The following is a 25062-nucleotide window of genomic DNA, read 5'->3' as shown; positions in this document are numbered from 1 at the left end:
AAGAGGAAGCTAACCAATATGGAGAGAAAGAAGGGCTGTGGACAGGCAGAGAGAAGGCTGGAGGCAGCTGAGCAACCTAGCAACAGAAGCTAGTTGGATGGAGGCCTGATAAGATAGAAAGGGAAGAGGAGAGATCAGCTAGGCACTCTAATCAGCAAAGCAGAAGGCCTTTTTAATCTGAACAAGAGCAGGAGCTAATATTCAGAGGGCTGAATAACAAGAATCAGTGATTCACTTGATAGCAGAGCTTGCTTAAGATCTGGAAGAGGGAAGGTGCATATTCAAATCTCACTCTCTGCTTGTGAATTACTTAATGCTTGCAAATTACTTTATATCTGTAAATCACTCCTACTGAGATATTGGAATATAAATATCTGCTATTCAGCTACTAAATATCAGCTTTGATTCTCTTCTCTTCTCTTCCTTTCTTATACTAAGCAATGGAGCTAGATAAAACTAATATATCAAGCTGTAGCTCTGCTTCTATCTCATCTTCTTTCTTTCCTTACTGCCTTTATTAAGCTCAGCCTTTCTATCTTCTTGCTGATTACAGCTTAATCAATATCTTCCTGCTACATATCAAGCTATCTTTCTATTTCCTCCATACTGCACTCCTGCATATTCTTTATCAGCTCTTCTGCTACTATTCTTTAAAACTTATATTTTTCTTCTATTCTCTTTCACTCTTTCAGATCTCAATAGACAATACAGCAGCTTACCAATCAGTACTCACGATGTTTGGAAATAAAGGAAAGAAGCCTGCTACAAGCGCTGACTTTCCAGTTCCCTCTCTCGAAGAGGCGCAGGCCCGACTGCTCTCAGGCAGTGGGCAGGTGCAGGCCCGTTCTGCTAGCTCCTCTTGCTTTGCCTCAGTTCCTTCTCAGCGAACTGATTTCTTTCAAGCTGCAGCTGATAATATTATGAAGGATATTGATGAGCAAGGCGAATAGCGCTATACCATGCCAGCAGAAGAGGCCCAATCAGTTCTGCAGATATCTGCTCCATCCGCTTTCAAAGCTCTTCCCCAACAACACCAGGAGATCATAGTAAATCTCAGCTGAGTAATTATGAACTCTGTGAATATTAATCACTCACCTGTTGAGAATACTCTGCTGGCTGACTGCCCTGACTACTTCGATGCTGAGCTAGCTTACCTACCAGAAGCAAGAGCAATCGAGCTCTTTAAGCACTACTTTCCTGGTATTCACTTTCATCCTATACTGCATAATTCTGATTAGAAAAGCTCGAATCTGAAGACTGAAAGGCTTGGTAGAATCTACTGAGTTTATATAGCTTTAATACTATACGATATTGAGAGTTTTATCCTGCAGCGCAAGCAGCTTACAGACTCAGCGCTAATAAGCCTGATTAGATAGCAGCTGATAAACCTGATTTTGCAGATATAAATAACAAATTAATTCTTTAACTTTGCAAGCTAAAAGATTCCTTACTTCCGAGGGAAATACAAACTAGAAGTATGCTAAGCAGTCTTCTTCTGTTTTTGCAACAATTACTAGTTTGTTGCAATCTACAACTACTATTAATATGCTATTCAAGTGCTTGATTTCTACTATTGTAAGAACTCTACTATGCAAAAGAGGATTATTCAGATAGTAGAGCAGCATCTAATTATTATAAAGCAGCAGCTAGCAAACAAGATTCTAGCTTATCAGTATGTGCAGATCTGTATACAGAAGAATGAATGAAGCTATAGCTTGCATATAGCTAACAATCTGCGCTTTTTCTTCCGAAAGCTTAATAAGCAGCAGAATAATAGCCAGTTCATAAACTAGCGAAACTCAGCATTATTTCAAAATGCTAATACTGATATCTCGCTTCAGCAACATATTAAGAAGGCCTTTCTCGTTGCTATCCGATTAGAGCTAAGCAGGGCAAATGGGGTCTTACAACAGGCTGAGTTTCCCAGAAGAAGCTTAGATCAGTGGAAAGCAGAGAGGGATATTAAGAGCTTTGAAAGTATACAGATCTTAGACAGAGCTAGGGAAGCCTGGATTCATCCTGCGAATATACAGCTCCAAGAGAATACAAAAGCTATTGAGTTTGCTTTCAGCGAGATAGGCTGGATGCAGCGCTCGCTTCCACCTCTGCCAGCTTCTTCTACAAGAGCAAAGAGCTAAATCCTCTATCCTCTTTCGCCAGTCCCTAAGGCAGCTTCCCTCTCTTCATCTTTCAGCAGGCTATAGAAGCTTAGCTTTATATAGAGTACAATATAGATTGAGATTGCAAGCTGGAGCAATACTGCTATTATTATCTCTGCTTCTCCTAGCTCTAATTAGAGCTTCTCCTTCAGTATTGCAGAGCGCTAGAAATCAGTTTTCTTCTTGCAATCGAAATTATGATTAGAATTAGAATTAGAATCGCTTATGCAGATATATTCCTGCATTGATATAGTAGCTAATCTACTACAAGGTAGTTAGCTGCAATCTTTCAATAGCAAGAATGTTGTTTAACAAGCTATTTCGAAATCTATATCGCAGATAAGTATTCAGGAAAGGCTGCTATTGAGATTTCTCAGCATAGGAAGCAATATCTCAATAGCTAGCTAGTTTTTACAGGGCTTAGCAGGAAAGCAAGGCATACGCTCTCTCTTCCCTATATCAGCAATAACTTTATTTCAATAGCTAATACCAGCTTATGAAGCTGATTTCAAAGGCTGGCAAGCTATGCTAAACAAGCTTTCTCAGAAATTAGAACAAAATTCAGAGCAGGATGCAAGAGCGCTAAGAATAGAGAAGCGTAAGGCGAGTAAGAGAACAGGAGCATAAGAGTAATAATCAGAGAAGACTAAAGATAGCAGACATAGATATTGCACTGATTTTTTTAAGCTTTTAACTTCTTGATTTATATTTACAGCAAACGGAAATTACTATCTCTATGCGCTAAGCTCTAATTACTAGTTTATTAACTAATTTCTACTCTTCTCTTATCTGCTGATCTACAGCTTCTATTATCTTAAGAAAAACTCAGCACAAATTATTCATCTCTATATTATGCTACTTGCAGCGCTAGCTTATTTACTTATATAAGAAGCTCTTCTTAAAAAGCTCTTCTTGATCTTTCCTTATAAGATTATAAATCAGCACTTCCATTCTAAAGCCAAAAGCCTAGAGCTCTCCTATAACTGATATAAGAAGCTTTAAGTATTAGCAGATATCGCTCAGCTTCCATAAGAAGAACCTTTAATCAGACGCCAGCTTGTTCTAAGAGGCGTAGTATGCTTGGAATATACCACATTTGGAGCATTCAGCATATGCTGCTAGATGCTTTTGTACAAAGATTTCTTTCTACAGCTAAGCCTGCCTGCTCTCAATCTCGTGCTAAACTGAATTATGCCTGAATAGGCAGCTCGTCCTGATATGCTAGGCTAGCAAGCTAAGCTCTCTCTCTCAGCCTTTGCAGAGAATACAGATGCTAGCTCATATTTCAAGCTGCTGAACTAATGCTATAATCATCTCGCTTCTCTCTTAGTAGTTCTTAAGAACTTCTCTCTGCACTTAGCTGCTTCTTCGCTTTATCTGTTCAAAATGCTTGCTGCTAAGCCTCTAATCAGAATTCAGCCTATGCTTCTAGCTAGCTAGCTTGTAGTAATTGCAGGAAACCTTATCTAGCATGCATTGCATTCGATCGAACTGCTTATCAAGAATCTAATCGAGAAGGATATATTAATATCTCTTTATATACAGATATTGGCTTATCTCAGAGCTAGCATTTCAAGGCGGATATTTACTTCAGAAAAGAGTTGCTTGAAAGAACTTGCTATCTCAGCCTGCTCGCTCGCTTTCTTAAGCATAGTCTCGCATATTTCTTGAAGGCTTTATATGAATAACCACATATATATCAGGAATATTCAGACTCATCTCTAATGCACTAATTGCAACAATTATGCAATTGTAATTATTAATTCATTATTATAGAATTACAATCTTGCTTGAAGTATTAGCAACTCTGCTGTAATAAACTTCATATCTCAGAGCAGATTCAAGGCTTTCTATTTAGCAAACTGTGCTGCTATAGATAATCACTCTTCCCTTCTTCATCTTAGCAAGGATTCTCTCTACCTCTCTGCAGACAGAAGCTTCTTTCTAATCAGAAGAGATCTGTTGAATAATATAGCGAATATTCTTACAAATAATAGATATTCGAAAAACTAATAGTTCAGAGATACATAGGGCCTGAAAGAGAGATGCCTCATCCTTTGGCGATAGTATAGCTATAAGGAAGATCCGCTGTATACCAAACGCTACAATAGCAGACCCAAGCTCTTGAAGTTTTAATCGAAAGATATTATTTGCATCAAGAGCAATATAGTACTCATCTATTACAATGCAGTCAAGCTGCTCTCAAGCATATAAGCAATTAATAAAGCTGAAGAACTGCTTAGAGATAGCAGATTCAGATGAAATAAAGATAATAGCAGTAGTATAATTAAGCTTGAATGAGATTCATATAAATATATTAATCTAATAGATTTAGCATCTCTGAAATAGATCTTCCTGAAGAGCAATAAGCAGAGTAATAACAATTATTATGCCCTGGAATGAATAGTATGCTGGAAGCAAAAAGGAAAAAGCTTTTCTACTGCTTATGCTAGCAATCTGCAGAATAGAGATCTCTTCTCGAGCAATTGCACGGAAAACAAGCTTCTAGTTGCCTTGAAACTAAGCTTCTGCTCTAATCATCTGTTATAATTAGCTAAGAAGATCAGTTTCATATAGCTAACGAAAGCGCTATAGCTAGCTCTGCTCTTATTCCTTCTCAAAAATCTCTCTCTTTCGCTTGGAAAGCATTATAGAGATAGAATAGCTTTGAAATCCGAGAAAGCGATGCTACTGAATGCTAGCTCTTCAAAACTAGTCTCTCTGAACAGCTGTTTCAAACAGGCTCAGCTGCAGCTCTCTTCCGTATACTATATGCGCTACAGCTATACTGTACTCAGCTTGCAGATTAAGAATATTATCAGCTTCTTCATCATTACTAATCAGATCATCTCCGCTGCTCTCAGGCTAGCCTTGCATATTGCTTTAATAGCTTTCCTCAAGATATCAACGAGCAATAATAATCGCAATATGCTGCCAAGCACTGATTGTAAGCTTTATACCTGTTAGCTGCAGGCTGTACTGCTGAAGAAGACGTCTCATCCGGTCTGCAAGCTATAGCTGAGAGCTAGAAGCTGAGAAGCTGTATTCCCTCTCTTCTTCTGAGTTTGCTAGCAGGAGGATCTGATCAGCCCAGAGCAGAGAGCTTCTTATCTAGCCAGCTCCAAGAAGCTCTTCAATCTGCTGCTAGAAGGGAAGAGCCAGCCAGAGATACCAGACAAGAAGAGCGCCTACCTCGCACAGCAGGTATCGGTAGATAATCTTAAGCTGATCAGATGCTCGGTAGCTCTTATAATAAAAAATAACAAAACAAACCAGCTCATTATAAAGAAAGATATTTCGAAAGCCTCCATATGCTGAATTCTCTAATCAGAGCTTGAGAATCTCAGTAGTGCAGGCTGGCTAGCCTCCAGAGAAATGCAGAAGAAGGAGGATCTGCTTACGAAATCTCTCCGCTCGGGAGCGAAACTGGCTAATAGCAGAAGCCTGGAGCTATTAGCTGTGCTTATCAAACTATGTAGCATACAGCTCTGTGCTGCCCAGGATACGCTCCAGAAGCCACTGCTAGCTGTCTACAGGCCATTAGTTGCAGCGATCAGCGAGAAAGGAATAGCTAACCTAGTCTTTATAATAATTATCCTGAAGCGAAGGCTAGTTAATCTGGAACAGAGCTTCCAGATTTAGCGATTCGAGCATCTCAGCAAGGCTCTGCTGTGCTAAGCTGAGGAGATTGTGAATCATATCAGAGATCTGATCAGTACGCAGCTGAATGTTACAATAGGAAATAAGATTCCCTCGCCAGTCTACCCTGCTCTGAACAGCAGTAGTATAGCGGATCTTGAGGCTGTAGGATCTAGCTTCGAAGATCCAGTTGAGAGAAGTAAGCTTGGTCTCAGAGCTGGTGGTTATTATAAATCGGAAGATTCTTAGCTGCAGGAGTTTGAAGAGCCTGCAGCAATGCTCCAGTACTTCTTCCCGCAAAGTTCCCTGGAATAGCACAGCTAGCTTCTTGTTCATCTTCTCCTTCCGCTCGAGATAAGCCTGAAGGATTACAAGCATGCAGGCTAGCTTAATAATAGCAGAGTAGATAAAAGTATAATTAAGCGATATTTCCTATCCACTATCTGCCCGGATACTGAGAATAGCAAGAATGCTAAGGAGAGCATTCTTATATTCAGCATCTGGAAGAGGATGATCGAGAAGCTGAACTACAAAGTTCAAGCATGCTTTATTCTAGCGCGCTGCAGCTGTAGCAGAAGGAATCCCAGCTGTATTTTCAAGCTGGTGCAGGAGGCAGATATAAAGAGCGCTCTGTTCGGTAGTAAAGCGATAGAGAGGTTTCTGATTAGAGCTGAGAGCTTATATCCGTACAATATAGCTTAGAATGCAGCGCTAGATCTCCGTATATCGCTGCTATGAACTGCTCTCGAGTTGGCTATTGAACAGCTGTCTAAGCTTGATATGCTTATTCTTCTGATTGATCTCGAAGAGGATAGAATAGCTGATAACAAATGCAACTGCGGTATGGTAAGCCTGCTGAGCATTGCGCTGAAAGCTCTGCTAGAGAGCCTGCAGGATCAGCTTATTATCCCGGATCAGCGAGATCAGCTTCTTAGTTCTGATCAGATCTAGCTCCTGCAGATGAGTTGCTCAGTCTATCCTTCGGAGCCAGAGGTTGAACTTCAGCTGATTGTTTCCTTCCTGAATGATTCGATCTGTTGGGTTAGCTAGCTGCTGCTGTATCTGGCGGAAGGATGCTGTAATCAGCTGCTTCGGATCCTCTAGAATGCCAGGCTAGCTATCCTCAGGCCTGCTCTAGCGTTGAATCTCGAACCATCTGCTGGCCTGCTGGCTCGGAAAGAGCCTTTGGCAGCATATCTGCGTTCGCTATGGAACGGGGAAAGCTATCTTCTGAGCAGATGAGCAGCTACCTGTGCAGGAGTTTATTCATCCATGCAAGAGGCAGTAGTAGTTTCGCATCTTATAAGCCTGTCTGGTAATGAAAGAGTATTCTTGATAGATAAGGCTATTAGTCTGAATATTGCTAAGCAGCGGAATAGCAATGCTTGCTGGATTAGGAAACTGGAAATGCTGCAGATCTTGTTAAGTATGATAGATGCTAGGCAGATTCTGAATGCAGCTTGCAATAGCCTGTTGCTCTTTCCTAAGCATTCTATAGCATGCTAAAGCTAGATGCGCTGCTACCTCATCAGCTACAATACTAAACTAGCATTCTCTATATATTACAATATGCAATAGAGAGTAGAAAAACAAAGAATAAATAGAATTAGCTATAGCTGAATTCTGATTAGAATAGCAGATTAGGAATACAGGTTGGAATAAGCTCTAAAAATAATGCTAGATAATTGGTTGTTTTCAATACGGATAGAAATGCGGGTCTAACTTTCTTAATCTTTACCTTAGAAATGCAAATTCTGCAATTGAAATAGAAAAAGAGATGATGAGAACTTGAAATTCAGAAATGATAGAGTTTTAAGGGAGGCGATCAGACTTCAAATTGAAATGAGATAGAAAGCTTAAAATTTGAGTTGAGGATAGTTTGCAGAAAAGAAAACGATCTGCTACTCCCTGCATTTGCTAGCGCCGAAAATTCTCCTACCCAAAAAAACTGTTCTCTATCTTGAGGATACTTTGACTTTAGGATAGGATTAAGAAGATTAAGAAAGTTCAGAAGGAATTCCAATCAGAATTACAATTTGTTCAAGAATGAATGATATAATATGCAAACTCCAAGAGAATTGAGAAACTAATCCTACAGAAGGGAGATAAAGCTTACTTACTTCGAAAAAACATTAAAACAACTAGACTTAGCAATAAACTCGATTACAAAAAGTTGAAACTATTCAAAATCTTATAACAAATCTTCCTGATTAATTACGAGTTAGCATTATCTTATGGAATGAGGATATACTCAGTTTTCCATATCTTACTGCTGGAATTAGCAGTACAGGGAATACTAATAAACAATATAGCAGAAGTGGAAAATAATGAATCAGAGTATGAAGTAGAGAAGATTCTTAAGCATAGAAGCACAGATAATACAAGGGAATACCTTATCAAATGAAAAGGCTACTCAGCGAGTGAAAACTCATGAAAACTGCGGAAAAACGTTAAAAATGCTTAGGAAAAGGTAGCTGAATATTGAAAAAGAAAAACCAGCACCTAAGATGATCGCTCCGCCCCGGACCGAGATACAGAGCTCTCAGAAGCCTTATTCTCCAGGAAACCTAACCAATCCATCACTGCATTCCCTACGTTCACGGAATTCCAGTTAAAACCCTCAAAAGAAGGATCTCCAGCAACTACAGCAGATTTCTCTGTAACTATAGAACGAATCCCGGCAGCAATGCGAGCTTGCTTCTCCTCAGCCTCCTTATATTCCAACTCCTCTACACTGGAAAGGCCTCAACAAATAGCTTTTATCATCCTCTCAAACCACAAACGCTTCTGCTTCTGCAAACATCCTATCTCTGCAGCAGCATTGCGCAGCTGCTCCTTAGCACTCTCGAGTTGGTTCTCCAGGCGTTGGTATTGAATGCCTATCCAACGAATTTCCGCTGCGCTCAGCCCTTGAATATCGCACCGAGAGCGACCTAAGCGAATACATTCAGCGCAGCGAGAGGAATCCTTGATGGAGACTTGACAAGACTGAATACTATGACTCTTATAGAAGGAACAAGAAGGCATGATGATAGCGTTTTGAAGAACCAAGGAAAGAAGAGAATCCTTTTGTCTAGTCTTCTCGGCATGAGAACGAGATTTGTTGATTCTGTTCGATATCTCAATTAGGAAGGCAAGATCATGCATATAGAGGATTTGCTAGAATACTTACAAAAGATCATTGGGAATAACGACTGATAGAAGGGAAATGATGTTATGATCTATCCAACATGCAGATTACAGAATAGGTTACAGATAACAGAGATTAGGTGTTAAGGACTTAATGTTCTGATAAAGCATTAATTATATAATCCAGAATTAGGGTTATGGGTACGACCAATCAGGGAGGATAGCTTCAGATATGTGCTATCCAAAGCTAGCAGGATAACTTGGATATATTGCTATCCAACATATCTATACTGAAGAGCTGGATATATAAGAACACATTCATTACCATTAGATAGATTCAGTACATAGCTCTTCAGTTATCAATCTAAGTATCAGATTACTCTCTACTCTGATAGCCCCAAAGGCAGTGAATACTTGCATCGCTTATTGAGACTTGTACGGTTCCGTATTCAAGGACTTGGCACTTTGACACCGCTCTTGTTAGCATAAACCCCCTTTGTATACTTTGGAATCTTCGGATTGCTGCAGTGCTCATTACAATTATGCTGTAGCATATATATCAGTTTTATAGCATTTCTAAAAGCATTATATCAGATAGAAGAAGCTTCTTTATAAGCTACTTCTGAACTGATTTCTGCTTCTATCTGAAGACTAAGCAGCATCTAAGTACTGCATTTCATCCTCAAATAGATGAATAGATCGAGCAGCAGAATTAGAACTTCGAATAATATCTCTGTACTTATTATAGCCTTTCTCAAGCGGATTGAGCGCAGCGCTTACTCCTTGTATAGGCAGCATATAATAGCATAGACTATAGCAGAATAGAATTATTATCTGCTATATTGCTCTATGGATTCCAACTAACAAAACTAATAGATATTAACATGCAGCGCTCAAGCTATATTTCCAAGATCTCAGAGCAGCTTAAAGATTTTACTAAGGCTTATAAGGAAGCTCAGGAAAGCTTTAATTATGCAAGACAAGTATATACTAGGTAGTATAATAAATGCTATACTAATAAAAGATTCTCTCTTAGCAATTGTATTCTCGTTTTAGCTAAGCATTTATGCTAAAAAAGCATTAATAATAAATTAGCAAACAAATATCTTAGCTCTTTTTGAGTGCTAGAGATTATAGGAGTGCATGAATTAGCGTATAAGCTTGAATTGCTAGCAAAATACAAGATTTATAATATCTTTCTAATTATAGCTTTAAAGAATTTCAATAAATAAGATGGAGAAGAGCTTGAGATGCATTCTGATATTAATCTCAAGAAAGAGATGTATTAGAAGATAGAAGCTATTCTAGCATATCAAGAGCTACTTAGAAACTGCTAATTCCTTATATATTAAAAGAGATATAGCAGCAATGAGAATTTATGGAAATTACAAGCATTTATTAATAATGAATTATTAATTAAAGAATATGAGGTACAATTGAAGCAGTAATAATGCAGTGCAGAAGCTGCTTAATCTTTGATTGGAAAACTAAAAACTCTTATATAGCTTATTCATTCAGAGAGTTAGCAATGCTTCTGTATTGTAGCAATTAGTGCTAGTTATTTCCTATGCTATAAAAGTGCGCTTATCTATCCAGAGTTTTTAAAGAAGTTATCTTCTCTCTTCAGAAGCTGCTTTAGAAAGCTTGCAAGCTGCTTTAGCTAGCATCTTCAGAGCGCTAATACTGCGCTAAAGCAGCAATATCAACTCCCTGCTCATAACAGAGGCAGGAGATGCGCTGATTACTGGTGCAGAAGCAGCGCTTACAGAGCGTACTAGCTAGAGAATATTCTACAAATTCTTGTTAGTCAGCTCCCGATCAAAGGAGCAGGCATTGTTCAGAGCTAAATCCGCTTTGTAAGGAAGCTATAGTAGCTTGTAAGCAGCGCGAAAAATAAGAGGAAGTAGAGATAATACTATTTATGAGCTGGTAGGAGTAGTTGCTGCAAGTATACTGAAAACAATGAGCATTGGAGCTTATAATGAATTAATATAAGGATTTGTAAAGCAAGAAAACTAGTATATCTAACTAATCCCAGTACTAAACCTCAGGCTTCTGAATGCAGCAATGCATGCATTCCTGGCATTAGCTAGCAGAAGGATGCATTGCACCCGGTTTCTTGAGAATCTTCTTCCTCTTGATAGCTTAGCAATATCAGTGCAGCGCTGTATACACGATATATATGAGTACTTACAGAAGCTGTGGGAGTGATGGGAAGCGGGGCTTTCGGGGCAGGAGTCTCAGGAGACTCGAGGGGGGGCGAGAGAGAGGGCGAGGGCGAGGGAGAGGCTCTCTTGCGCTTCTTGCTGGCGGGGGCCTTGCAGTCATTATGCTGATTGCTGCAGCGGCTACGAGAGGGAGAGAATGCGGGAGCAGCGGGGGCATCCGAGGGCAGAGGGTGGCGAGGGGGGGGCACTGCATCAACAGCGCTGAAGAAGGTATTGCTAGCCTTCGAAGCTTCAGGAGCAGTCTGATCCTCAGAGATCTCAGGGGCTAGCGCAGCCTCCTTAGATGCGTTGACAGCAGTAAAAGAAAACATCTGCGATGAATCAGCTTCCACGCGATGCTTCAGAGAAAAGAGAGGGGGGTTCAGGCGCGAGGGCGAAATAAGGGATAACAGTGCTCTACTAGCGCATATATCCCAAGCAACCCTGTTATCTAGCTCTAGAAGCTATTCCGAGATTGCAGTAGCATGAATGACTGCGCTAAGCTGTGCAGTCTTTGTAACTACGCTGCATCTGCGCTGCGCCAGCGCTAGAGCAACCTTTACGATATTATATAATTTACTAGCAGAAGGAAACTTAGCCTTCTAGGATAAGATATTCTGATAACAAGGACTAACTGATGAGAGAATTATTGATAAGTATGAAGGGATCTATAGGTTTGCGTAAGAGCAGCTTGGGTACGTAGTTCCTGGGAATAGAAACCTGGAAGAGAGAGGATTCTGTTAGAGCTTGTATGCATACAAAGGAAATAGGTAGCTCTTGCAACCTCTGGTAGCAGTCCAGAGCTGCTGCAAGAGCTTTGCTCCGAAGCAGCGCTCTCGTACGATGCTGCATAGCTATCAGGCCATTATTATCTTATCTAGTCCAGGCCAATTGTATACATAAGGGAAAGGGGAATAATAAGTTCAGCAGCGAAAAAGAGGAGGAGGGAGATAGGTTCAGTAGTTCCTTTGAATGAAAGCATTAACAGAGCGGCTTGGGAGCAGCTCACATCCCTTTACCTCACTTGTGTGCTCTTTTTACCCTGACACAGACCTTCTCCTATAAGCTGGAATATAGCAACTATATGTAATATCCTGATCAGCTATTAAAAAGAAGTATCTTACTTTAAGAATACAAAGCTGTACAAATAAAAGCTAGTAGAGTACTAAATATAATCTACAAGCTGAATATTATTTTCTTTATAAAAGGAATTGCAAACTTGCTTGAACTGTTTATTGAAAGCGATCTCGATAGGATGAGAAGGAACATATTAGCTTTTGCTTTGAAGGATTTCAGAGCAAGTAGAGCACTCAGCCTAATTTCATTAAAATAACAATTTCAAGAGAGCACAGCTTCAGCTAGCTCAATCTTGCATTTATCAAGAGAATATAATATCAGCTTAGAATTAAATCAACTCTTATCCGAAATTCCTATCAATCCTTACTTCTCTTTATCTCAAGAAATATCTGTTAGTTCAGAACTAATAATCAATTTATTAATACAGCAAATAGCTAGGCCTGAATGTGCTACTGAAGCTTCATTGCATTAGAAACTAAGAAGTAGTAATATTAAGCTTCTCAGTTTTCCTAATAGATCTTAGAAGCTTCGTATGCTTCTATAAAATAAGCTTTATAGCTTTAATTCTATTAAGCTCTTAGTAGATTTTCCGAACTGAATAGAGTTTGATTATGCTATCAAGATAGATATGTTGTTGTGGTGGCCAGGGTGGTAGTCCGTGAGATGTGGAGTACAGTGAGTCAAGGGTTCTCATACATATAAAGGATACCACTCACTTTTCAAATTCTTTAAGCTATAAGCAACAATGAAGCATCCTTTCTCTTTCTTTCAATTTTAAACCCTTTGAACAGATCTAAGACAGGTTTTTCACCCTGTTCTTATACCCGTATAGCCTTAGTTTGCTGTTCTCATCTGCACAGGTACGCTTGGATTGTATGAGCTCTTGCTTATTGCTTCAGCAGCTGTTTGTTCCTTTTTCTTTCGAGGGCGACGGCGCCCTAGTTCTGGTTCAATGGTGCGGTAAGTGTGAACTTAGCTATTCAAGCTAGTAGCTCAAGGCTGTTTGCATTACAGTTCGTAAGGATCAATAAGAGCAGCAAGTTTACCCTATAAACAAGCGCACTCTTTTTCCCTGCTAAGCTCTTTTATTTCCTTTATCTATCACGCTTATATAACAGGCTGTATATTATGTCTGAATTCTGGATTATACCTGAGACCTCTCGTAGAGAGAAGATGGGTAGATAGAGGAGGAGTAGTATGAGTTCTGATTGTGAGCTAGTGAACGATGCATTGAGTCTGCAAGCTAATATTACGAAGAAACGAATTCCTTTTTCCAACATTTCCTACATCAATCAATAATCCTATACAGAAGCTGATACAGCTTAGATCTGTACAGGCTGCAGCGGAAAGTTTAACTATATTGGATGTAGGTTCATGATTAAATTACAGAGTGAAATGCTTTTAGTAGATAATACTCTGCGAAGAAAAGTAGTATGATTAATAAGATCTGTACTCCTTGCAATGATCCGATTAGTACGCTCTATCTGGATATATCTAGCTATATTAATCCTTTGAATCAAAAGCTTGCTAGTTACATTATTCTAAAAGCAAAGAATATAGAAAGATAAAAATAAGAAACTATTAGTACATATAAGGAATAGAGATTGAGAATTATAATAATATCATCCAATATTAAACTTTAATCAATGCCTTACATCTAGTTAGAAATATCTCTATTGATTAGCAGGATTATTAATAAAGAAAATCTCAGTATAGCATAGAACAGCTAATTCAATCTCTTATTATTTATTACAAAACAAACTTCATGTATGCTCTACTTACAGACTGAATCTCTTTCAAGCATCTGAATTCTCTCGATCTTTACAGTATTGTTTTCTGCAGAATACGAAAGATATTCCGGCTATAGCGCTCTCAACTCAAGAACCTCGAACCAGGAAGGTAAAGAAATATCGGAGGAAGCAACAATCAAGAGGGAAGATGGTTTTCACATCTGAGAGCTCTTCCAATCAGATACTCAGTTCGGCTGACTATCTGGCTAATAATCACTATAATCAGAACTTCAGATTCCTCTTTCACAGTAAGCTTGCTAGTAATAGGTTAATGTTGTTTGCTTGTATAAAAGTTTCCTTGTAGCTAAAGCGATTCAACTAGTAGCATTAGATTAAAGGAATTAATAATACTCAAGCATTTAATTTTATGAAAGGCTTTTATGCAGATACAATTGTTGCTAAAGAAGTGAAGAGATTTACTACAAGCGTTAAAACTTGGAATAAACAGAAGAAGCAACTATTAGTTGCTTATTGCTCTTGAAATCATTTCCAAGCATATATCCCCAAGCAGAAACGCCTGAATATTATTAACAACTATTTCATTATCGATACTACTAGCTTCTAGTTATTCATTATGAATTATAATAATACTCTTATTTATTTTAAGATTAGAAACAGTTAATCTGTAGCAGAAGCATAAATAAAGCTCTTTTCAATCTGAATCAAGCGCTTTCAAGCTAACTATAATATTACTGCTGAAAGCATTAGCAACAAGAAGTAGCCTTACCTTATGAAAAAGCTATTGAAAGTTCATTATAAAGCACTTCAGAAGAAGATTCAAAACCAACTTGCTTCCAATGCTACCAATCTTCAACTTCATCAACAGGCTTAATTCCAAAATCCTTCTATGCTTTCATCTCAGCTAGTTCTTAATCAGATATAGCCTATTCCTGTTCTACATCCGATGTATAGTGCTCTCAGTTAACTGATAAATCCGTTAGAACAAGCAGTAGAGCTATTATACTATTAACTGCTTTAATAGTCAACTTGTAATTAGCAAGCTCAGCCTGAACTAACCAAGCAGATCTTGAAAGCTAAATCTGCTCAGAAGAGCAACCAAGAATATAATTAGTTAGCTTTAATAATAGAGCAACTCTGCATTAACCAAATTGCAATAGCAAAATTCTTAAAGCTGCAAACTAATGCTTTTAAACAGATACAGAATATTTTGTATAACTAAACTAAAGCTCTACAGAAGATCTTACAACTAATTAAGCATTCCTAAACTGTTTCTGCAAGAAATCCTTTCTAGAGAAATGCAAATTCCTTGCAGATGAATGTTATCTATACAAGTTCGGAGAACGAGAGTAAGCAGTACTCTAAAGCATAGCAAGCAAAGATCAATGAAATCCTGAAGAAGAATAGAACTCTGCATAAATGCTATAGCTATAAATCAAAGTTCCATAGAGCTTATGAGTATATAGAACTCCGTACTATTATGAACTGTAGCATTTGCTATACTTCAGCATTAGCGAAGCTAGAGTAGCATCTTGGTAATTACTCGGAGTTTCTAAACTCTAGATTAAAACTAGTATTATATAGCTAGATTATATTCGCTCGAGATAACTCCAAAGATAATATAATCCGTTTAATTCTTAGTTTCTATAAGAATCAGCAGCTGAAGAGTATTGAGAATTCTTGAATCTCTTGATATATTAATCTGATTTAAGAAAATAAGAAATAGCATGGAGATTCTGAAATGGCTAAGAATAAAATACTATAGAAAGAAACTAATCTTATTTCCAGATATAACAATTAGTATAAGACTAATAATATTGAGATTCTTAGCAATGCTAGCAAGATTTAAGTAGAGAAGTTATATCTTACTTCAGCTCAAGCTGAACTATACTTATCAAAGCTTCCCAGCATTAATACTATAAATATTAAGCCTGTTTAAGCTCAGATAAACGCAAGTAAAGCAAAGAAGCACTATATTGAAAAGGCTGAGTATGATAATAGTAAGATTGAAGAAGATGCAAATATAAGAACTATTAAGATTCTTATACATTTTGAGAATATTGAACTGAAGGAATCTAACAAGCAATTCAATAGTTTGAACAGAAAGCTAATAGTTCAAGCTATTAATAACAAGCTCCTAAATCAGTTCCTAAACTACTCATTGAAGATTTCAGGCTGAGAGATAACAGTTATATTACCAGAATAGAAAGCTTATCTGATTCATAGTCTTTAAGAAGTTAGTTCTAAAGCTCGAAAAGTTATTGATCTTAATAATCAAACCAGCTCGAACCTGCACAAGGCAGATACTGCTGAATCAGCTAATTCATTGCAGCATAAATCCGAAATCTCGATACTTTCCCAATCTGAAGAGCTTATTAATAGTTAGATTATCAATATTCGGAATATTACTGAGTATCTTTCGAGATTAGCTCAACTATTCGCAGTTCAAGCTTTATTTCTTATTGCTGAATCTAGCTATATTAAGCTTACTATTAATATAATTCGAGCTTTCAACAAATCCTCATTTCCTCCTATAATAGCTTCTATAACTACTCTCAGCAGCATTCGAGATAGAAGCATTGCTCCAATAGCATATATTCCTTTGCAGCTAGGAGATAAAGAGAATAAACCTGTACAAGCAATACTAAATATAAGTACCGAAATAAGCTTAATAGCTCTTTCTCTGTATTCGAGCATATACTTATCTTATATACTAACATCGAATATTATCTTATATATATACAATAAATCAGATATAGCGCTTATTGGAGTTCTTAAAATCGATATTTTCTGTAGCAGCTTCTCTGAATAAATAATATTCTATATTATCAATAACAGATTAATATTACCAAATCATTCTATACTATTAGGAATGCTATTTGTAATGCAAACCAAGCTTTCCTTTGATTACTCCATTCCCGGATTTCTCCGTGCAAGCTTCGCCTTTGGAGAAGTATAACTGATCATTATAATCAGCAATCAGAAACTCCTTAAAGAGAAGGGTTTATACAGAACTATACCAAAAAACTAAGTGCTAGCAGCTATTCTGAGGGATGTAGGGCTATTAGCAGAGAAATCGTTCCAGAGTAAGTGTTGTTGAAGGAAGAAGATACAGCTATGATATTCATATCTGAACGAAATATTGCAGCTGTTGTAAATGAGTTAATAGTGAAACTGATGGAAAGAAAGTTGAAGGAGAATTGCTCTATAGTAAATAAGGAAGGAGCGATCCGAGAGTTTTGCTTGTATAAAATATACAGCAGCCAGCGCTATTCATACTAGCTACATTGTATAGAAAAGGAAAGAAAAGATATCTTAAGCTTAATCAACACTCTTTACAAGCTTAAAGATAAGAAGATCAAGCTAATTAATAATTCCTAGCCTGATAGTTCAGTATCGAAAGGAATAATCAGATAGAAGCCTGCTAAGATTGAGAAGATGAAACGAGCTTAGCAATTCACAAAGCCTATCAAGTATGATGAGTAGATTGAACCTAAGTTCAGCAATCTGAATTCTGATTAGCATCTGAAATCTGATTGGTAAGCTGCTATGCAAGAGAAAAACTGTAAAGGATTTTCTGAAGCTGAGAAGAAAATGTTCAAATACATATTGAGAAATAGAATCAAAGCTCTTGCATGGAACTTTACTAAGATTGGAAAGATTATTAAGAAAGTAGCTTCTTTGCAAGAAATTAGAACTGTATTCTATAAAATCTTTTAAGCAAAGCATATTCCAATTCCTAATGCTCTTAAGCTAAAGTTAATAAAGCTTCTGAAACAATATATTAAGCAAGAAATTATTAAGAAAAGCTATATATTATATAGAAACAATTAATTTCTGATTATTAAAAAGAATAGTAGCTTATATCTGATTAATAATGCTCAAAAGTATAATAAGTATAGCTTCAAGAATGCTTTCATGCTACTTGCTTCAGATGAATTCTCAGAGAAGTTCGCTATATACAAGATTCTTTTACTGCTTAACTTCTTTTCCGGATACAACCAAGTGCAACTGCATTCTAATAGCAGGGATATAATAATCTTCTTAATGCTCTTAAGCTTATTCAGAATGTATACTCTATCTCAGGATGCTATCAACTCTATTGTTTAGTTTATGAGAATAATAATCAGACTTCTATATGATTTTATTCCTTATATATGCTAGCCTTTTCTTAATAACATTTCTGTTTGTAGTCCTATAACAACTTATGAAAATAAAAAGATTCCAAGCCTTTCCGGAGTATATAGATATATTGCTGAGCATATTGGAAATCTTAACAAGATTCTTATAAATGTAGAGCTAGCTGGAGTTATGATCTCAGCATTTAAGTTAGAATAATGCTGAGTGAAAGTCAATATAGTTAGTTATATTATTAGTTCCAGCGAATAATAACTTCAGAACAGAAAGATGGAAAAGCTTCTAGCTTGAACAGAATGCAAGAATATTAAAGATATTCGCTCTTTTATTGAACTGATTATCTATTATGCAGCTTGGATTTGGAACTTTGTAATTATTGCTCAACTATTCTACAATCTTCTTAAGAAAGATATTGCATAAAGATGGAAGAAGGAATAGAAAGAAGCTGTTGCTATACTTATCTGAATACTTATATCTCGTTTAGTTATTATTTCAATTAATTATAGCACTGATGCTGGAAAGATTGTTCTTATAGTAAATGCAAGCTTATTAAGCTGAAGCGCTATACTAATGCAGATAGTAGAGAATAAATGAAAGCTAGCACATTTTATTAGCGAAATCTGAATAATTATAGCATAGAAGTATAATGCTATTAAGAGAGAGTATTGCACTATTCTCTATGCTCTATAATTTCTTCAGCAATATCTCTATAATTGCTATTTCATTCTAGAAACTAATACTTATATTCTGATAAATCAACTTAATAAAGAAATAAATAATATATTCAATGCTCTTCTAAACAGATAAATAGTAGTAATTAAGATGTTTAACTTCACTATCAAATACATTCCCGAGTTAAAGAATTCTATAGCTAATGCTCTTTCTCAATCTTTATATTCAATGCTATCTAAGGAAAACGAAGATAGCAATATTAAGAACTAATATAATGCTTAGCTTAACAGCATGAACTCAGATAGAGCTAATCTAGTATTATTACTAAATCTAACTCTTCAGTAAACAGAATAGTTGAAACAGTATACAAAGTTCTTATACTACGGAATCATTCTATCAAAACTCTCTAAGAGGAATTGCAAGAACTTCATAATAGAAGCATTAAAGCATTAAGTACTTAATCAAGCTCTGTAGCGCTGCACTGATACGAAACTCTTATGCTAATGAGTAGTAGATAATTCTGATCTTTATTGCTAAATCATTAGAGAATATTATATCAAGTTTGAATATCGAGATCGAGATTCTATAGTAGCTTGTATCAAGCAACTCTACTACTGAAGAGATCTCTGAATAGATATAGCTAATACTATCTCAAGTTGCAAGAAGTATATAAAGTTCGATCCAAAGATATGAAAGAAAGAAGTAATTCCAATCCTTTCAAGTCAACTCTTTATAAGAATCAGCATTAATATTCAATACATAGCTAAGAATAGCAGTTATAGATATCTTGCAGAGGCTTGCTGTGATCTGACTAGCTATATGCTTGCAAGACTTCTTAAGAAAGCTATAGCTGCAGAAATAAGAAAGTTTATTTTAAAAAAAATCATTCTTGTATTCGGGTGCTCTCTCAAAATTACTATTAATAGAAAACTAGAAAACAAAGCTAAAATAGCTAAAATCATTAGAGCTCTTGGAATCCTGCTTATCCAAGTCTTCAGTTACAATCCCTATGCTTAAGAATAAATAGAAGCTGATTATCTTTTCTTAGCAAGTATTCTTGCTAAGCTAGCTAATGCTTAACTCTGAAGATAGAAGCAGTACTTGAAACTTGTACTCTTTACTAAAAGAATTACAATCTGCTAGTTATATAAATACAGCTCCTTTTATTTGATTTTCGATTGAAAACTGCTTATCCCAATTGAAACTGAAATCCCAATATGGAGAGTTCTTACATAAACCGAAAACCAATTCTCTCAGGAAGCATTTGAAATGCAGTTGAGAATAATTGCAGCTAAGGAAGATAATGTGCAGAAGGCAATTGAAGCTATTCAGGCATATTATTAAAAGATTGCAGCTAAAAGTTAAATGCAGAGTCTGATACGAAAATCTCGACTGAATATTAGAGATCTTATGCTTGTCTATAATCATATCCAGAAAATAAGCTACTTATGCAATGCTAAGATCTCTTATAAGTAGAAGAGTTCATATCTAATTGCTTAGATTCTAGATAAATATATTTATAAGCTCAAGATTACAGACGGAATTCTGCTAAAAAGCACATATTCAGCTACTAATCTCAAAAAGTTTATATGGAATATAAATAGCATTTGGAAATCCGAGATATTTATGCTCTGAGAAGAAGATATTGAGCTTCAATCTAGCTAATTATTAGCAGAAAAGCTGAATTCGATAAGAGCTCTCTAGCAAGAAGAACCAGATAATAATATTCTCGAAGTTTAGAAAGCAGATTCAAGCAATAATGCTACATTCTGAGTTTCAAATATTATTAAGTACAATCCTATGCTTAGCTAAATCAATTCTGATTCAGAGATTATTAATCTAGCAACTGAAGCGGATAATAATGCTAAAAATGGAAATAGAATTAGTAATAGTAAACATTTCATATAAGCAGCAGAGAAGAAGAAGCAAGAACAGAAGAAAGCAGATAGAAGTAAAATATTTATATCAATTCCAACTAAATCAGCATTCCTAGCTTATAAGAGAAGTTGATTTCTTTCTATTCATATTTCCTTTTATTTGCAAAACATGTTTTCTTTTCATCTTTCCTATTCCATCTCATATATTTTGCTAGAAAAGAAAGAACGAAATATCATCTGCTACCACTTGCCACAGAATACCGTAAACCCATCTAAAAAATTTCAAAGCATTCAGTACAAAGCATGTTAACCAGCTCTAAAGCTATTTTCGTTCTTCAAAAATTGCAGTATATTGGAATACAATGCATGAAAAATGCAGAGCGCTGAAGAAATACTGCAACCTATAGAAACCTCTTACTTTTATACATTATCCTTATTACTGGAATATCCATAAATATTATTCAATAGCTCTCTTCTTATTCTATCCAGATTTATATTATCCATATCATCCGCTAAAGAATTATTATTAAAAACAGAGAAAGAATCTTAAAACTGAATAAACTTAGCTCGTTTCTCAATGCAAAATCCTACTACAGCCTTGCTCTTGCTTTTATTCTTGCTGCGAGATACAGATTGTAAAGCTGCTTGCCCAAACTCAGATACTCCCTTCTTAGAAGCAGAAGAAGCAGTACTCTTCTTGCTAATCTATGCAGATAAAGTTAGCAATAATCTCCTTAAGCATTGCAACTATAATCAATTATAAGACTTACAATATCTTATAAATACTATTTTCTTAGTATAAGAGAAACTCATTTAATCTAATTATATACAATACTTTTATCCCGTATAAGCTTATATTAAGCTTTAATAATACGCTTAATATCAGCATTGGAATTAACTTGAGAATCTATCTCGATTATACATTAAGAGCTGAGTTGATAAAACAAGTACTAATACTACAAGAAGAATAATAATTAGTATATACTCAAATCTGATTAAAAATATTAGAATAGAAATCTTACTTATATACTGCGCTCTTTAATACAAGAGAAGTTTTTAGTATAGTTATATCCAGATTCTATATAATAAATGCAATTGCTGCACTTCCTATTAAAGAAGCTTTCTATTGAAATGCATTCTAGGAAAAGCTAGTTAATATTAATCTGCTGTTCCTATACAAGCATGCAAGCAGTAGCGTACTAATGAGAGCAGCAATTGCAAGGAACTAGATTATGCTAACTATAGAACTGAATGAGAAGGGAATTTACTTGCTTAGAGCGGGAGAAGATGCGGATAAGATACTTGCTAAAGAGCTTCCAACCAGCTTTATATACTACAATAGGATTCAGTTTAATAGAATCCTTATTATTCAGCTTTGCAAAATAAGCAGCAAAGCTAGAGCTTAGCAGTAAGTTATTTCAAAATATAATATCGCCTTGAATATCCCAAGAAGCATATATTAAGCTAAGATCTCTCTTAATAGTATTAAAGTTTATAATATCAAGAAAATCGATATGAATATTCTTGAGCTAGTAATAGTTACTGTTCTGAGGAAGAGAAATCGAAGAAGAAAATCAGATCCAAATCTTATCAATCTCTTGAGAAGCAATATTTATCTGCAAAGAGAAAACAGCATTAGTAACGATTCGAAACATCTTGAGTATATTGCAGAGCTGAGCAAGAGAAGATTAATAGAAGAAAAAGTTGTTATATAAAGAATGAATTGAAAAGCAAGATAAACTAAAGGAGAGATTGTTGAATAAGTTTGCTAAAGATTGATAAAATAGTAATAAGTAACAAATACACTCAACTGAGTTACTACGCCTTCTATCTAGTCTGTTGCTAAATAGCTTCTACTTAGCTAAGAGTAAAGCTGTTTGCTTTGTAATAAACAGAAAGCAGTAAATCACTTGAGTAGTTGCTAAGCAAGATAAATTAGCTATTTCATTCATACTTGCAGCTAGCTATTCTTCCTTTTCCTTCAACCTCTTTACAACCATCTTTCTCAAGCATATACACACCCTTTTTTCTTCCTTATCAACGCTGCTCTAGATCTATACATCAACATCAGAACAAATTATTAACTGCTCTGCTTATATAACATTACCTTTCTTAATAGATCCTCTAGCTGAAGCTGCATTCTTCTCTACTTTTCTTCCTCAGTCAATACTCTCTCGATCCCTTAACTTTACATCTTTGCAAACCCCTCTCGCAATTGCTTACCTTCCAACAAAGCTGTTCTTCCCTTTTCACTTTTCTTTCAACTTAGCAGCAATAGCTGAATTCAAGTACTCTCTGTTCCCATCTATTCAGCATAGCTGAAGAAACTGAATAACCAAAGCTTACTGCTTTCGAACTATCTTTTCCAAAGCGCTATATCCAACTAAAGTGATCAAGAGTTATTCGCTCTACTTCAGTCTAAGGAATGAAGAAAATCATCTAGCAGCAGAACTTGTTGAGAAGTACTTCCCAGAATTACCCTCTTGCAAGTTGTACTTGCTTATAATCTTCAGCGCTAATTCTTCCAAATATCTTCTCGATATCTATAATCTGGTTGGATTCTTAGATGCAGGAATTTCTCAAGATATTAGTCTGCAGCATGCTATAGCTGCCTTTCGTTATTACGCTCAGTATAATCAATAAAACGTATTCTTAATAGAATGCCTTTGTATTCCATTAATAGCTTATTTACCTAGCTCTTCTAATATTCTTAATAAGCAGGATCTGCTTAGATATAAAGCTAGATAGAAGCGCTTATGAATTCTCCTCTCAGTTAATATAGCAACTTCAGCTTGTGCTTTATCTTAGCTCAATATGAAGACTGAAAAAGGATTTTATATTGCTGTGCACAAATCCAGCGATATTCTATTAGCTTATACAAGCAAGCACTATCTGAACAATCAGCTCAGAAGTGCTAGAGCTAATCAGAATTGGGATTTCGAAAATATTCCAACTATGCTGCTAAATAACGAATCGAATACAATTCTGCTTTATACAATCGAACTATTCTGCTTTCGAATTCTGGAATCTACTGATTTCTACTAATCACCTAGTAGCTATTCAGACTGAAAGCAAGCTTTCTATCTTAACTATAGAGAGACTATACAAAATGTGAAAGAATGGAATGCGGAGATAGCTATAACAAGCCTACACTACCAAGCCTTCTCCTATAAGCTGAAATACAGCAACTATATGCAATATCCTGATTAGCCATTAAGAAGGAATGCCTTACTTCAAGAATACAAGGCTGTACAAGTAGAAGTTAGTAGGATACTGAATATAATCTACAAGCTGAATATTATCTTTTTTATAAAAAGAGTTGCAGACTTGCTTGAACTATCTATTAAAAGCGATCTTAACAGAATGAGAAGAGATATATCAGCCTTTGCTCTAAAGGATTTCAGAGCGAGTAGAGCATCCAGCCTAGTTCCGTCAAGACAACAGTCTCGAGAGAGTACAGCTTCAGCTAATCCAATCTTGCATTCATCAAGAGAATGTAGTATCAGCTTAGAGTTAAGTTGATTTCCATCCGGAACTCCTACCAATCCTTACTTCTCTTCACCTCGAAGAATGCTTATTAATTCAGAACTAATAATCAATCTATTAATACAGCAAACAGCTAAGCTTGAATATACTACTGAAGCCCCATTGCATCAGAGACTAAGAAGCAGCAACATCATGCTTCCCAGTTTTTCTGATAAATCTTAGAAGCTTTATATGCTTCTATAAAGTAAGCTTTATAGCTTTAATCCTATTAGGCTTTCAATAGGTTCTCTGAACTGAATAGAGTTCGATTATACTATTAAGATGGATATATATAAAGCAGACTGCGAAAGGATCTGTCGAGTAAGAATGCAGAATTAGGAGAGAACTGCTGCTGCTACTGCTACTTGAGCAGAGTTTAAGAGCAAACAGGAACAGAGAAGAGATCAGCATTAGAATCTATCCAGATTGTGCTCGTATTACGAATGAACTGAAGATGAATACTAATACTCCTGCATTGATTTGAATAATAGCTCAAGCAATAGGAAGAAGCATGAGAGTTGAATTGGGAAGAATGGTTTGGTTTGCAGTATTTCCTTTAGCAGTTTGCAATAAATTCTTTATTTCTTTACTTCATCTCCCTCTAATCAGATCTAGCATACTATTGGACTTGTTGCAACTTTGGAAGAAAGTTGCTGGGAAAGAACTGTTGTAGTAGCCAGGGTAGTAGTTTGTGGGATGTGGAGTACAGTGGGTCAAGGGTTTTCATATATATAAAGGATACTACTCACTTTTCAAATTCTTTAAGCTATAAGCAACAATGAAGCATTCTTTCTCTTCCTTTCAATTTTGAACCCTTTGGACAGATCTAAGACAGGTTTTTCATCCTGTTCTTATGCTCATGTAGCCTTAGTTTGCTATCCTCATCTGCACA

The 25062-nt window shown here is 36.1% G+C and overlaps 2 protein-coding genes across 2 annotated transcripts; one reads left to right on the top strand and one right to left on the bottom strand.

Annotated features, from left to right (window-relative positions):
- Positions 1-8543: 8543 nt before the first annotated feature.
- On the bottom strand, positions 8544-8945 carry M406DRAFT_256727 (uncharacterized protein; the record flags this gene model as incomplete). Its single annotated transcript, XM_040917118.1, has 1 exon — positions 8544-8945. The coding sequence occupies one exon, from the start codon at positions 8943-8945 to the stop codon at positions 8544-8546; it is 402 nt and encodes a 133-aa protein (XP_040777581.1).
- Positions 8946-17877: 8932 nt separating this feature from the next.
- M406DRAFT_256505 (uncharacterized protein) lies at positions 17878-18069 on the top strand (the record flags this gene model as incomplete). The annotated part of the gene is made up of 1 exon (XM_040917106.1): positions 17878-18069. The coding sequence occupies one exon, from the start codon at positions 17878-17880 to the stop codon at positions 18067-18069; it is 192 nt and encodes a 63-aa protein (XP_040777580.1).
- Positions 18070-25062: the final 6993 nt, after the last annotated feature.

Source organism: Cryphonectria parasitica (assembly GCF_011745365.1).
Source record: "Cryphonectria parasitica EP155 unplaced genomic scaffold M406scaffold_4, whole genome shotgun sequence".
NCBI classification, from domain to species: Eukaryota; Fungi; Ascomycota; class Sordariomycetes; order Diaporthales; family Cryphonectriaceae; genus Cryphonectria; species Cryphonectria parasitica.
The sequence above is the reverse complement of the archived record's forward strand: the minus strand, read 5'-3'. Positions and strand labels throughout refer to the sequence as shown.